This window comes from Glycine max, chromosome 15 (assembly GCF_000004515.6).
Source record: "Glycine max cultivar Williams 82 chromosome 15, Glycine_max_v4.0, whole genome shotgun sequence".
Lineage (NCBI taxonomy): Eukaryota > Viridiplantae > Streptophyta > Magnoliopsida > Fabales > Fabaceae > Glycine > Glycine max.
This window is the reverse complement of record NC_038251.2, coordinates 15,254,375-15,270,757: the sequence shown is the minus strand read 5'-3', so window position 1 is coordinate 15,270,757 and position 16,383 is coordinate 15,254,375. Positions and strand designations below refer to the sequence as shown.

General features: G+C 35.4%; 1 protein-coding gene across 4 annotated transcripts; it reads left to right on the top strand.

The window, feature by feature from the left end:
* Positions 1-448: 448 nt before the first annotated feature.
* LOC100802309 (receptor-like serine/threonine-protein kinase ALE2) lies at positions 449-13,908 on the top strand. Of its 4 annotated transcripts, XR_001385128.3 has the most exons (23): positions 449-1,176; positions 2,458-2,583; positions 2,727-2,852; positions 2,926-3,186; positions 3,278-3,406; positions 3,528-3,653; positions 3,776-3,901; positions 3,999-4,139; positions 4,428-4,514; positions 5,388-5,516; positions 5,645-5,773; positions 6,435-6,620; positions 6,717-6,788; positions 6,887-6,988; positions 7,089-7,196; positions 7,322-7,693; positions 7,773-8,063; positions 8,453-8,842; positions 8,934-9,177; positions 9,861-10,801; positions 11,344-11,437; positions 12,287-12,415; positions 12,496-13,908. XR_001385128.3 is itself a non-coding variant. In XM_006597755.4 (20 exons), exons 1-20 carry the CDS (start codon positions 1,068-1,070, stop codon positions 10,504-10,506), a joined length of 3,876 nt encoding a protein of 1,291 aa, XP_006597818.1. In that variant the 5' UTR covers positions 449-1,067; the 3' UTR covers positions 10,507-10,982. The 4 variants fall into 4 exon arrangements, 2 of the variants coding, with proteins under 2 accessions (XP_006597818.1, XP_006597817.1); XR_001385129.3 differs by lacking the exon at positions 12,287-12,415 and having other exon boundaries at positions 12,496-13,720; XM_006597755.4 differs by lacking the exons at positions 11,344-11,437; positions 12,287-12,415; positions 12,496-13,908 and having other exon boundaries at positions 2,482-2,583; positions 9,861-10,982.
* Positions 13,909-16,383: the final 2,475 nt, after the last annotated feature.

Genomic DNA, 16,383 nt, shown 5'->3' with positions numbered 1-16,383 from the left:
TAAAAAAAAAAAAAAATCAAAATGAATGTGGGGGATGGAGATGAATTAGTCCCTTATTACAGCAAATCCATGTGATTCAAATCCTGGCCTTACAAATCTGTTTACACAAAATCATGAGTTGGACACTGGATCCTTTACTTTTTCCCTAAACAACCTGCAATTTAAAATTTAACATAATAATATCAACCTAATTAATGACAATTTATTGTGTGTTGGAGAAGTCAATTCAGCACTAATTAACATGAGATCTAATTAACATGAGATCTAATTAACATGAGATCATGTGAAGGAGATTCAAGTGAGACCAGAACAAGATTTTGCCACATGACACACATTATCATTATTATTATTATTATTATTATTATTATTATTATTATTATTTAATATCATCATCATCAAATCAATAAATCACTTTCTCAAGATGGCCAACAAGAGCTGTCCAAAGGGAAGAGGAAAAGCAACTAGGCAACCTCCATTGAAACTGAAATCAAAGTAAAGTTTGGTAATTATCCTCTGTTGACAACAACACTTAAATCTGACTTTTATTTCCCACTGAATAATTAAAATTGGTAAACAAAAAAAAAGTACACGTTTTTCTTTAACACAAAAAATGAAGCTGTTCTGTTCTGTTCTGTTCCTGAGCCTCTCTGTCCCACCCCAACTGCCTCTCTCTTTCTTTTGTGTGTGGATTTTGGAATACACAAAGTGAATATTTTTATTGCTTTGCATCAGTTTTATTATACTTGATCTAGATACCAACTCCAGTGGAAAGAGTTCAACTTTCTTTCTAGTTTTTTCTAGTTAATTCATTCGTACCCCTGCCATGGAAGAAGACTCTGAGTTCTGTTCCTCACAATTCATGAGCTCAAGTTGTTGTTCTCAAGGCACACTTGTTCTGGCTCTTGCCCTTTTCACCAAAGGCTCTTCTCATTGCTTTGGTGTCACTATATGTGGGTCTTCTTCAATTTAACCTCTATTTGTTCTTGCTTCAAGTAATAAGCTTCCAAAGGTGTAATTTTTTTTGCTCCTATTTATTGTACTGTTGTTCTGTTGACTCACTTCTGAAGATGTTGTGTTTGGAAATTGGTGTGGAGATGAGGGTGGTTTTATCACTGATTTTGCAGCTGGTGAAGCTCTGCATCATTGGCTTTGCTGTTGCATTCCATGGATCTGAAGGTAGGTACTTAATACTCAGAACTCTATGTTGAAGTTAATCTCGTCAGAAATTTTTGCCACAGGTTATGATAAAACTTATGCTTAGGCTAGAAGAATACGATTTGGATCAGCCTACGTGGTTTTTGAGTTGTTATAGTAATATTAATGATAATAATAACAATCGTATCATATAGAGCCTAAACATCATACCTGAGTTGCAATCAAACTATTGGTTTGGATCTTTATAATTGGAGCTAGTATAACCAAAGGTGGCATTTGGTATCCTTTCTGTTGTCCTCTTGCATTGCTTACAAAATCTAATTTTGGTTTGAATATATTAAACAAAAAGGCAAGTTGCTGGTGGTTTTTGAACACGTTCGTTCACCCTCCATTCTTGTGGCCATTACAATCAATTTACATTGGCTGCTTACAACTGATTGAGCTTATAGTTACTTTTTTTTTTCTGTGTAATAAGCATTTAAATGGATGCATATAAGTTTTACCGGTTTAAGAAATATGTAACTTGTCATTCACATAATCATTTAAAGCCTGAGAGTTTCTTCTAGTGAAGGTACTTTTTGCATGTTCATTGATTTCTTGTAATCCCCATACTCATTTTAAAGCGTAACAGGTTCTTCTAGTTGAGGTACTTTCTGCATGTAGATTGATTTTTTATCCCCCCTTAAATACCCATTGTAGGAAGCTACTAGTGTTGTTCCCTAAGAATCTAGTGGTCTTCAATATTATTAGAGAGGATTTTTTTTTCCATAATAGGCCGGGTCTCCCCAATTTCAGATTTAGATAACTCTTATGTTTACACATGGATTTGGTCTGGTCCCCCATGCTTTTTGTCTTCTTTATTCTTCTATGTTTTTTCAATAAAACTTAGGTGTTCTGCAGATGATTGATGGGGATTGAGGTGCCAACCTAGTTGGGATCACTTTCTTCATAGTGATCCTCTTGCAGGTCTTCTTGTTTTACAAACAAAATAAGTGGTCTTCAATATTTAAATTTGTAGAAGTAGAAAAATGATTGCTGAATTCTTTCACCTCTCAATTGAACCACAATCCATTATTTTTACTTTAAATTTAGTTGTCCAAATACACTGTAAAGTACAAACTCAACCAGAAGAGAAATATCAATATTCCAAAATGTTAAATTTTGCAGTAAGAAATTGCTGATATGAGCCCATATGCTTGCCTAACTAATCAGCCTGATTGATCTTGCTGATAAAAAAAATGATAATTTTTCCTTTTCTCACATGGAACTTTTGGCTTCCCAACTGATAATTTCTTCTTCAAGGGTCTGCTATATCTCCATCTCCAGGATTCCTTCCAATCATTCATCCTAGTGGAGAAGCACCTGCTCCCATCCATCATGGATTGTCATGGGAAAGCAGTCCTCCAAAATCACCTTCAGATACAAACGGTATATGTAATCTAATCTAATCTAAAATTAAATCTCAATATCATACAGAATGAGTTTGAATTTTGAGCTTTTTGAACTTGATTATTCAGTGTCCTGTCCCTACTAGTTTTTGCTCGTATTCAATAGTTTTTTCCTTCTTTCAGGGTTTGGTATATCCCCATCTCCTGAAATAATACCTGTGGATCCTTCCCCCAGTGAATCACCTGGTACTTTACACCCAAGAGAACCATGGAGAACTGTTGCACCAATCCCTCCAGAAGTACCAAATGGTAATTTCACTCCTTTAGTCCATTGGTCCATATTGGGATTATCTGATCAAAAACTTGGGTTTGCACCATCCAGTGTCATTCTTGCCCCCTCTAGTTACTACATTACCACCTCTTACATCAGCTCCAACTCCTCAGAAGATAAAAGGATTTGAACCATCTATATCTCCTAGTCCTAGTACAAGCACCATAGCATCATCACCACCGGCACCATATAATGATGCTCATGCACCATCAACTGCTGAAGGGAATGTGCCACCATCCATACAACCAAGTCCGTCTCAAAGCAAAACAACACCTGCTATTAGGCCTCCTGTATCCACACCAATTGCTCCAGGTAACATGACTGAGAAGTTTCTTTTCATGGGGGGGGGGACCTTCCTCTTGATTATAATCCAAATTCAGCTCTTCTAATGTTTCTTGAACAGCTCCAATTCCAATACCTTCTGGCAATTTGCCAAAAACTTCACCTATCAGCCAACCAATTGAACATGGAAGCTTGCCTCCTAAGATTGATGAGAGGAATAAGAGTCACAAGCCAGAACCAGCTTTGCCAGGTATGAGATAGAAAGTCTTGTTATGTTGTTGGAAATCTTAAGGATGGTTTTCCATTTCATCATATCCAGTTTCCAGTTGGTATTGACCTAAAATATGCTCTTCTATTGAATATTTGAACAGCACTAGTTCCAATGCCTTCTACCAAATTGCCCAAAATTTCACCAGTAAGCCAAGCCACTGAAAATGGAAGTTTGCCTCATAGAGAGGGTGAAAATAATGGTCACATACCAGAGCCAATTTCACCAGGCATGTGATGAAAGTAAAAATTTGTCACCTGATTTCTTACTTTTGAAATTTACTTTTTTTTCTTCACCAACTTCCAGTTGGTATTGAGACTGAAGTGTGCACTTCTAATGCATTTTGAACAGCCCCTATAGTATTCAGTTTTCCCGAACATTCACCAGTGAGTCAGCCAACTGAACATGGAAGTTTGCCTCCAATTGACCCCAGAAGGAATATCAACCCTGGTCACACATTGGAGCCAGTTTCCCAAGGTAATTCTACATGATGTTTTATAACTGTTTTTTATTTATTGCTATTTCTAGCTGATGTTAATTTCAAATATCTGTTTTTCTATGGCATTTTGAACAGCCCCAGTTGCAATGCCTCCTGCAAATTTGCCAAAATATTCATCAGTCAGTCAACCAACTCATCATGGAAATTCCCCACCTGATGTTCAAAATAGAACTGCAAATAATGGTCACAGTCACACCCCAGCACCAGAAATGCCACGTATGTTATATAATCTTATTATCTAATCATCTCTAGAATTCAACTATTATGGTTATAAACTCTCTTTTTTCATGAAAGCACAAAATCTATTGCATCTCTCATGGAAAATGGAAAATATTCATCCAATATGCCACCTATTTTACCGGGAAAAAAAAAACTCCTTCCACATAAAGCCTTTTTACATTATTTTGATGAAAGAAGGGAGAAAGTTAAAATATCTAGTATTGATTTTATCAGATCATCCCTTTTACTTGTCTCCTTGATTTTTCTTTAATTGTATCCATACAGCATCAGTTACACCACCAAGTCCATTTCCAGTAGATCCACCATTGGCCCACCATGTCATACCAGCAGCATCTCCACCCAAATCACCAGGTGCAAATTGAGAAAGGATTTTGTTGTATCATCCCCCTTACCCCAGTTGATTTTGTTGTTTTATTTTAAAACAAGTTACAGTAGTAGTAGTTTTTTTCAGTTAATTCGTTTAATCTTTTTAATTCCACATCTATAGTCGTTCTGCACTTCAAATGATGAAGGTTTAAAACCCAATCCTATGTACAATTGTATACTTTGTTGCTGTTGAATTACTATTGCTGTTGATGATCCACAAAGAGATGTTATATCTCTCAGTTTAGTGTCACATAATAATTTGACAATGAGTTAGGAAATGTAGATTATATATCTCAACAATTGAATTGAGATTAAAAATGACAATCATGACTCATCTAATGTTTTCTTAACACGCCTAATTTTTGCTACATGCAACGTGGAATAATAAAGAATGATCATGAGGATGCTTAACTGATAATAAAATGATGCAAGATATTCAATAGAATTAATCATGATAACATTGGGATTTGGATCTCCAAAGGTTAAAAAAAGGGTGCATTCAACCTCAATTTTAAAGTGGATTAAATTATGGGATACTTCAATTCAAATCAAGGGTGGATTCTCCTTTACTTCCTCACTCTCAAGGAGCTAAATCCACAAAGTTGCTACTAAACATTCAAAAGAATATGTAGTCATAAAATAAATTTAGTGTAGTTACAACTATCAGCATGTAGCTTAACAATGAAATATCTTTTACCAAGAAACTCTTCAAAAAAATTATTGATTTTTTTTCAGTATATAAATGTTCTCCTGAAACTTTCATTCTGGAGTGTTTAACATCTGCATCTGATTACTATGATTTCTTGTTAATGCTATTGTGCATTAATTAATTTAATTAGCAAAACAAATGTGGTGCAGCACCTGTTGTCTCTCCTGCATTGACTCCTTCCAGAAGCTTTGGTTGGAAAAAAAGTGGAGAACCAGTTTCTGCACCTGTGTATGAAACACCAAAGCCACCACCAACTATAGTACATTCCCATGCTCAAGGTATATGGTAACATCAAAATACTTTTGATGAGTTGAAAATTCTTAACTAAAGGATTGCTCATTGTGCTAACAGCATCAATAATTCTTCAATTGATGGAAACTTAATTGGCACAAAACATTTGATGCAGCACCTGTTGTCTCTCCTGCATTAACACCTTCTAGAAGCTTCAATTGGACAAAAGGTGGAGAACCAGTTTCTGCACCTCCGTACAAAATACCAAAGCCACTACCAGCTATAGTACATTCCCCTGCTCAAGGTATACTGTAACATTAAACTACTTTTGATGAGTTGCAAATTCTTAACTAGAGAATTGATGATTGTACTAACAGCATGAAATTAAAAGATTTCCCTAAGAATACTGTCAAAGATCTACTCTCCCAAAAACCAAAGCTGGTGAAGGACCAAGAAAGATTTTATATCTCTAACACTTTCCTGCATATGAGAATTCATTTGGCTTGAAGAGTGGACAATACACAAGAAGATTTTACCTTGTATTGAAATTCTACATGGTCATATTGAATGGAGATGCCAATTTCGAACTCAAGACCACTTTGTCATAAAGGCTCTAATATCATGTGAAAAACCAACTCTCAGAAAAGTATCAAGTTCTTTTGGCAAAGGCACAGGAATTACTTTTCAAATATAACAAATACAGAGTTGACATCATGCTTGAATTCTTTTGGAAATGTAATTTGAGCATATTTAAAATGATATTATGCACACCATTCTTTTGTATCATGTTCAATTATTTACTATACAAAGCCTAAAGTTTTAGCCCATGGAAAACGTACGAGTAAGGAATGTAAATATTAAAATTATTGAAAGACTCACTAAACCATTATACTTATGTATACATACATACTGAGTTAACTTATCTATTTTCTTTTATTCTGTATCTCCTTCTTGTGCACACAAAGAAAGACAATTTCACCATGCTCCTGAGCCACTGATTTCATCTCCCAAATCTCCTTTCAACAAAGATCATCCTCCTGCATCTTCACCTTCAACCACATTCTATAAGCATCACTATACAAGGAACACAGTCACCAGCCCTGCTCCTGCATCATCACATTTTGTTTCTCCTTCCACTTCAAAACACCAAGGTTAGGTTTATTAACCGATCTATTGAATTGTTCCGCAAAAATTAAGATTTTCACTGCAGTTGAATTTATTACTTTTTTCTTGGTTATTTTATGCAGATGGATCAAATCCTCCCTCGCCGCTGCCAACAAGTGGGCAAAGACATCATGCTCCACCACCAATGAACACAGGTACCTATAAAAGTTTGGTGAGCTTATAAGATGTTGCTTCTATTTGACTGATAAATAAATAAGGGAATTTTGATTACTGAAACTTTTCTGCCTAATAGGTTCCTCGGTTTCCCCATCTTCCCTCCATATTCAGTCACCTGTGAACCAGGTTTCACCTGCTCCTTCTCCGATATTCAACATATCCCCCCACTCAACCAAAAGTAATACAGGCTAAACTTCCATAGTCATTACAAGTATTTTAGAAAATCTTGTTTTCTTTTATTATCATCTACTTATATTCATTGTATTTGTTATTGCAAGTTCCATTGCATCCTCCTAAAGTGTCTCCTTCTCGGCCTTCTTCCAAGATCCCTAAGAAGCCAGTCCGGCCTCGTTTTCAAGCACTGCCACCCCCACCTCCAAATGAAGGTTAGTCAGTAGTCAGTGTTTTATTTGTTTTTTCTGTAGTAAAGGAGTTATTTCAGCTAATATATGTACTTTTTCTGACTGTATTCATCAAACTGAAATATACATGTCCATTCTTCATTTTTTAGATTGTATATCAGTGGTTTGCTCAGAACCCTATACAAGTACTCCACCTGGAGCACCTTGCAAATGTGTGTGGCCCATGAAAGTTGGTCTTCGCCTTAGTGTTTCTCTGTATACTTTCTTCCCTTTGGTTTCAGAGTTTGCTTCTGAAATTGCCACTGGGGTTTTCATGAAGCAAAGTCAAGTTCGCATTATGGGAGCTGATGCAGCAAACCAGCAACCTGATAAAACTATTGTATTCATTGACTTGGTACCACTTGGGGAAGAATTTGATAACACTACAGCCTTTTTAACTTCTGAGAGATTTTGGCATAAACAAGTGGTTATAAAGACTTCTTACTTTGGTGATTATGTCGTGTTGTATGTGACCTATCCAGGTATATATAAATTTTGAATGTCTTGATCCTTTTCATGACTTTTTCGGTTAGAAATTTTATTTGGGTCCTCTCAATATAGGTTTGCCTCCATCTCCTCCTTTACCTCCTTCAAGCATTTCCATAATCGATGGTGGTCCGTATTCGGGTGGTGGCAATAATGGTAGGACAATAAAGCCCCTTGGGGTTGACATATCAAAGAGACAGCATAGAGGTGGACTTAGCAAGGGCATAATTGCTGTCATTGCTCTTTCAGTTTTTCTAGTAGTTGCTTTATGCTTTGCTGCTGCTTTGGCATCGTTCAAGTACAGAGATCATGTGAGTCAAACACCTTCAACCCCACGGATTTTACCTCCTCTTACCAAAGCACCAGGTAATACAAATGGAAGTGTCTTATAATCTAGTAAACTAGTGCATTTTTCCCTATAAGAAACGCTGTCTTGGTTGATCATTTTAAATGGCATTATATTTTAACCCAAAAAGAGAAAGAGAAAACACTCTGTATTTACAAATTATAGACCATATTTTTAGTATTTATCTCATGTAATAGCATTAGGAAAACAATGGTTGGCAGAAATCTATGAAGAAAAAGAAAAGAAGTTGCAGTAAGTTAAACAAATAAGTTCAGTCGCAATAGTTGAAATTAAATAATTGATGACTCATAATTTTGGGTGTTTCCATATCACCCAATTCCTTGCCAGTTTGATTGTTTTATCCTTTATCAACCTTTTTGATTAAGAAACATACATACGGAATCTACAGGTGCTGCTGGATCAGTAGTTGGCGGTGGGCTTGCTTCAGCTTCGACATCATTTCGATCTAGCATTGCTGCTTACACAGGATCTGCTAAGACTTTAAGCATGAATGACATTGAGAAAGCCACGGATAATTTCCATGCTTCCAGAGTACTTGGAGAAGGTGGTTTTGGGCTTGTTTATAGCGGTATACTTGAAGATGGGACAAAAGTTGCTGTCAAGGTTCTAAAAAGAGAGGATCATCAAGGCAACCGTGAATTCCTATCTGAAGTTGAGATGCTTAGCCGCCTTCACCATAGAAACTTGGTTAAGTTGATTGGTATATGCGCAGAGGTCAGCTTCCGCTGTTTAGTTTATGAACTCATTCCAAATGGCAGTGTGGAATCCCATTTACATGGTACCTAACTTTTCTTGATTCAGTCTCGAGTACCATTCCAATTGTTTAGTGCTTTAAGATAATGGTTTTCTTATATTTGGTCTTCTGGTAGGAGCTGACAAGGAAAACAGCCCACTTGATTGGAGTGCTCGGTTAAAGATAGCTCTTGGTTCTGCTCGTGGACTGGCTTATCTGCATGAAGATTCAAGTCCCCATGTCATACATAGGGACTTCAAGTCTAGCAATATTTTGCTGGAAAATGATTTTACACCAAAAGTATCCGATTTTGGATTGGCCCGAACAGCAGCTGATGAGGGGAACAGACACATATCAACACGAGTGATGGGAACTTTCGGGTAATAGTTCTTTCCTGTTTCTATTTTGGAAAGTTTTATCTACAAGTCATCTCTTCACCTCAGTACCCTTTAAGTTTTTCTAATTGCTCCAACATAATAAATTTGTAGAGGTTGATCAGTCAAGTTAAAACTAGAAACTCTATCAGTTTAGTCAAATAAAATGATTTCTTAATCATGTCTAAAGACATTTGCTTCTGTAGTCATTTATATTAAGAATCTACAACTTGTATACTGTCTGAAATAATTTTGATTGAGATTATTTTTTAACCTTGACAGATGCCAGTGCTGTGTCTGGTAATTTATTGTGGAACTGGAAGCCTACCTATATGCTGCTTCTAGATTATCCAATAAGCAAAGTGACTAATATTAAGTTGTGCCAAAATAATCATCCCCTCCCAAAATTGACTAACACACTAACCGCTCCAGCATAAGTTTGTTTCAGAAGAACAAAAACAAAAGAAAAGTTGAGAGAATGCATAATGACATTTAATCCCTAATTCTTTTATCTAACTTCTGTCCAATTTTTTTATACAGCCACTGTCATTATAACCAACTCTTTAAAAGTTTCAATCCATGGAAATATCTGAACTAATTATTGTTTCAAAACTATTGTAATTCTTTGTTGTTTTACTATTATGCCCTCCCTGATATATATTTTCTTTCATATTTGAAAAACTATTCAGTTATGTGGCCCCAGAGTATGCAATGACTGGACATCTTCTTGTGAAGAGCGATGTTTACAGTTATGGTGTTGTCCTCCTTGAGCTTTTGACTGGAAGAAAACCGGTGGACATGTCACAACCTCCTGGTCAAGAAAATCTCGTTGCATGGGCTCGTCCACTACTCTCAAGCGAAGAAGGATTGGAAGCAATGATAGATCCATCTCTTGGACCTGATGTGCCTTCTGATAGTGTGGCTAAAGTTGCAGCCATTGCTTCAATGTGTGTACAACCAGAGGTGTCGGACCGTCCTTTCATGGGGGAGGTTGTTCAGGCTCTAAAACTTGTGTGCAATGAATGTGATGAGGCAAGAGAAACAGGTTCAAGCTCTAGCTCTGTTGATTTGAGTCATTCTAGACAACTATCAGATAATTTACAAGGCCAATTCTCAGCCACTAACTATGATTCTGGAGTTGATATTGAAAATGGGTTGTTAGCATCAGAGTTATTCAGCTCATCAGCGAGATATGGAAGGCGAGTGTCCGGATCATTTAGAAGGCATTCTTATTCAGGTCCTCTAAATACTGGAAGAAGCAAGCGGTTGTGGCAGATAATTAGAAAGCTTTCTGGGGGTAGTGTCAGTGAACATGGAACTATGTTTAAGTTATGAGTCTTATGACCAGGTTCCATTGAACCAAATTGCAATTTTTGAACTTTCTTCTGTGCATATTGCTCTCCCTCACTTTGTTAATGTGCAGTTCACAACTCTGCTAGAGGCATTGCACCTCTCTGCCTGAGCCATTTGAAGTTTGACAAGAGAATACAAGCAAGTTGTAAATAGGTTTTGACATGCTTTTTTCTGCTAACCTGCAAGATCATGTGTATGTAACTGGTACTAACACTTTGAAGAGGGGAAGCAATGCAAATCTAGCTTGAAAATAGAAGATGACTGAAGATGACCTTTAGTAAGACCTCCAATTGCAAATACAAACATACAAGATATAGTCTATGCAGTTGCAGCATCAATAATGTAATGTTCAAATTGTCAAAGTCTCATGCATTTAGAGGAGGAGGGGATGGAATGGAATCTGGTTAATTAGTTGTATAGAACAAGATATATTACGAATACAAATCTGAATTTACGCAGGCCACTCATTTTTGAAAATATCTTTATGATGATAGTTTTGGAATCGGATGTATATAACATAAATGACAATAGTGTAAGAACTAAGCAACTTAGAAATGGGGCAAAATAACAAAAATAAGTAAATTAGACTATTCCAGGCTTCCTGTGGAGGAATTGTGCTGACAGGCCTAATCTGTTTATTAAGGAGGTTAAGTTAAGGCTTTTTAAAAGGGTGTTGCTAGGTGCACTCAGCAATATTATTGGTGCACCCAGCACTTTTTGAAAATTCTAATTCTGCCCCTCCCTGTTTTTTCTTTAAATTGGCACCGGTTATGCATTTTCTTTTGCGTTTAAAGCTTTGTTTTTTTCATTGCGGTCCAGTTTCTGTCGTTGGTGGTGGTTTTCGTAAGTGTTGAGAGAGGTAGCGGTTCGGTTCGGTGAAACTCTTACTGGTGGTGTTTTTATTTCGACGGAGGTACACATTTTCTGACTTTTCTGGATAACTGGTATTCTAGTAGATATGTTAAATTCATAAGTTATAACATTAAGTTAATCCGTAAGAATCATACGGAAGTAGTTCTTCCGTATGATTTTTACGGATGAACTTCATCCGTATTTAGTAATTTACTTCTTATGGAAGAAATTCTTCCGTGTAAGTCATAGGGAAGAACTTCTTCCGTAAGCTTTTATATTATAATTTTTTTTAGATTATTTTTAAATTTGTGAATAATTTAGATTTAATAATATTATTAGTATGTTAAATTTTTATTACATATTTTTAAAATTGTGGATAATTGATTTATTACAAATTATCTATAGTTTATGTAAAAGATTAAATAATTTAGGTATAATAATTATATTTTGTTGTAGTAGCAAAATGTTAAATTAGTTGTTAGTTATAGTTTTATATATTTTTATTGTGAATTAGGGTGCAAAATTTGTATTTATTTGAAGTATTTTTATGTTAAATTAGATGTTTCGTAAAATTTATTATTATTGTGTTTTTGTAGTCCGTATTGTGTAATTTCTTGTAGAAATTAAAAATTAGTTAGTTATTACAAATTAAATATAGTATAAGTCAAAATTGAAATTGTTTAGTTCCAAAATTTCTATTTAGTAAATTATTTAGTTATAAATTTTGAATGTAGTTGTATTAGTTGGTAATATGTATGTAGTTATTATTTTTTTATGATATTTATCAAATTATGATGTTAAGGGCTAAATATAAAGTACTATGAGGGACTAATTTTAGTTTTGCTAATATGGTGTGCACTAAAAGATTATGTAGACTTGTGTATGATGTATAATTTTTTGATTTGTTAAGATGGACGAAGATCAATGGACGTATGACAATATAATGTCTGAAAAAGTTGATATGGATTATGAAAATGAACAAGAATATAGTGTGAATGAACCACATGTTGATTGTTCGGATGCTTTTAATATTTCTCAGGTAATAATGTTCATTAGTTTGAGTCATTTGATTGAATGTATGTTTTGTATAAAAAATAAATTGTCGGGGTTGCGTTGTAGGTCTTTGGTACCCGAGAAGATGTCTTGCAGTGGGCTCGATCGGTTGCCCATGAAAACAGAGTTGCAATCATTATGAGGTCTGATACACATACTGGTAGTAGAGGAAGAAGTTCATTTGTGTTAATTGGTTGTGAAAGGAGCAGTCAGTATAAGTGTAGGAAGAAAGAATTTTTTAGAAGAGACACTGGGAGTAGGAAATGTGGTTATCCCTTCAAGCTTAGTGGGAAACCAATGATTGGAGGGGAAGGTTGGATGGTGAAGTTGATTTGTAGGATTCACAATCATGAATTGGCCAAGTCCTTAGTTGGACATCCATACGTTGGGCAACTGACTAAGGATGAGAAGAATATTATTGTTGATATGACAAAGTCAATGGTGAAACCAAGAAACATCCTGCAAACGTTGAAGGAGCATAATGCCAACAGTTGCACCACAACAAACAAATATACAATGCAAGAAGTGCATATTGCTCTTCCATTAGAGGAAGTGATAATGAAATGCAACATCTAATGAAGCTTTTTGAACGTGATCAATATATTCATTGGCATAGATTAAAGGATGAATTTGTGGTGCGTGATCTGTTTTGGTGTCACCTAGATGCAGTGAAGTTATGCAATGCATGTCATTTGGTGTTTTTGATAAACAATGCCTACAAAACAAACAGGTACAGACTCCTATTACTTGACTTTGCTGGGGTGACACCAGCGAGAATGACATTCTCTGTTGGGTTTGCATATCTGGAGGGTGAACGTGTTAATAATGTTGTATGGGCTTTGGAACGATGTCGAAGTCTATTTTTAAGACGCGATTGCCTCCTTGTACTTATTGTCACTGACAGAGACCTAGCATTGATGAATGCAGTGAAAACTGTATTCCCCGAGTGTACAAACTTGTTGTGCAGGTTTCACATTGATAAGAACGTGACGGCCAAGTGCAAATTTTTAATCGGTCAGAAAAATGATTGGGAGTATGTCATGGATGCCTAGGGTAGTCTGGTTGATTGTCCTTCCGAATAGCAGTTCGCTGAGTGCCTTCAGAAGTTTCAAATGGCTTGTTCACCTTGGCCAATATTAGTAGAATGCAGTAGTACACAAGCTTCATGATGTTGAAAAGAGACTATGTCAACCTAAATGAAGACTGAACATGCATCGTTGTTATGGACTATGACACTTGTTTATCTAATTTTATTCATTATGTGATATTATTTGTTGTCAGACGTTTATCCTTAATTATTAAGTAATTGTTGCATTAAGAAATAAATTAGTTGGTGCAACTAAAATCAATTACGCATGTATGATACATCGTTGTCAGAATTGACAACACATTCTGATGCATGATACAGCTTGACACCATATTGGTTTAGTTGGAAACATAAACACGAAACATCTACATGCGTCTCTATTTTTTTTAAAAAAAAAGTGAAACAATGTTAGTGAAAACCATCTATATATATGAGACACTGCAACACGCTAAAAAATCACACATTCTCTCCCAATTTTTACAACAAAGTATGTCATTTTGAGGAGAAACCGGCAGTTAGACGATTGTGAACTCAAGTTTAGGTTTCATTTTTCTAAATGGGTCGATTATTCACAACGATAATGGTGTTTACTTTCAAACTTTCACTCCAGTACCCATTTGAGTACCAAACACTTGTGATTTTGCAAAGCTAAAAACCAGAATACACAATACCCTTCACCTAACCGACAAACAATTTTTGGATGAAATTTACTACCGGCAGTCATTCCCAGATATAGGTAACCAAATTCTCTTTCAATGTATGCAATTGAAAAATGATGACGATGTCAACACAATGTTAATGTGTAATCATCAATTTTCATGTGTTGGTCCGATTGAGTTATTATGCACCATTGGTAGAACACCAGATGGAATATTAAACTTACTTCAAGGCACTATGACCCATACTCATGAAGCGCTTCTATATTACAACGGGAGGTGGAACATGCCACGCCAAAACAACTTTGTAGGTTACGCGTTCACAGGAAAAAAATCCAAAAAAAATTTGACATTCCTTCAGGATTTGATAAAGCAAGTTGCACCTCAAGGGATTCCCCCTCATGGTATTCATGAATCACAAATGGTAAGGCGGTTGTTTTTTCGACAACCAGGTCATTTTGAGTATTCAGACAAAATTATCAGATTTGAAATTATTGAGCTGAAAACTAACGATGACGTGCTGAAGGTCTTAGTACAATCTAACTATTGGAAACAGTTTGGGCCAATAGAAATTTTAGTTGTTTTTACTAAACAGGTAATGGAAATGGAAGATGACGTGTCTATGTCACGACATGATTGAATATAAGTTTTATTTCTGAGTTTTTCATGCAAATTTTATTTCTTTCCAGCATGTTGAAGTTAATGTAATGTTTGAATTCGATAAGTTGTTCACTAGTTTTTCAACTAAATTGTTCACTATTTGTTCAGTACTTGTTCAGTAATTATTTTCACTATTTGTTTTACCCATGATTCAATGCGGATTAGACTGTCTCTTTTAAATATTTACTTAACAAACTAAATTTCATCTCAAGGATAGTTTAACACGAATTTACCTTGCCTTGTATTAATTAAAGGGTTACTTAAAGGTTAATGACTCATGAGTGCATTAAGCTCGCATGTTTCACATGAACTTGCTTTCAAGAAATGTATTTAATATCATGTTAGGTTGCATTTAATAATTTAGTCACCACGAGAAAATGTAACCAAAGAAAAGTAATGATACATATCATGTTAGGTTTACCCATTCGAGGACCATACACCTCTTTTTATTTTATTTTATTTCTATTATATACTTTTTTACATTATATTTTTTATATTTCTTTTTAAGATAATTTTATCATCATATTATTATTTATTAAATTTATCAATTCTGGAAGGTGTGTGATATAGAGTGCACAAAAAATAAAATAATGTAACAAATACTTTCAATAAAAGTTATAACCAAAATAATTTAACAAATACAAAAGTTTTGTCAAATACAAGACATAAACATGATCTATGAATGATCTGTGCACTGTTTTCGTCGCGCCCTAACATACACATTTCCATCTGAGGTGACACCCCTAGCGATCCTGAGGCAGTCTTCCATGATCTCATGTAACTCTGTGCCTTAAGTGATCATCCTTAGGTTGAGCACACGCTTCAACCTTTTTGCGATCGCTTCACAAGCATCCTATGGCATTCATAAAAACACATTTAATATAACATTTAAAATGAATAAGGAGGTGTTTGGTTTGGTTGTTTTCTGTTTTCATTTTCACTAGAAATAGAAAATGGTGATGGAAAAGTGTTTGGTTGGATTTCTATTTTCATTTTCAATGAAAATATTTTCCCAAACGAACCAAAAACTGGAAACAATAAAATCTCGTTTTCAGTTGAAACCAGGAACCTCATTTTGGTTAAAATGAAAACGCGGTGGCAAAGAATGTAATTTTAAGCAAATCTAAAAATACATTTCCTTTTGAAAACGCATTTTCAGTGTTTCTATTTCTTGAAAGCAGAAACTAAGAAGTCAAACCAAACATGTTTTCAGAATTTTAATCTTTTGAAAATGAAAACAGTTTTCGGAAAATGAAAACAGAAAATGAAAACAGAAAATGAAAATGTAAACCAAACACACCCTAACATTTTATAAAACATTAAAGCAACTAATCTTACCACTGCATGTCTGGGGGGATTAGATGCCTGTGACGGTCTACCTTCTACTGTCACAGGGACCTCCGGGATATCTGGCTCCATGTATGCCTCATGTTATGGGACAAGTGGATGTCTGGGCTGATCACCTGCCTGTGTGGGTGTCATGAACGGATGAGATATTAGGAAGAATCACTCCATGTAATCTCCCGAAACCTGTCCAGGCACAAGACAAAT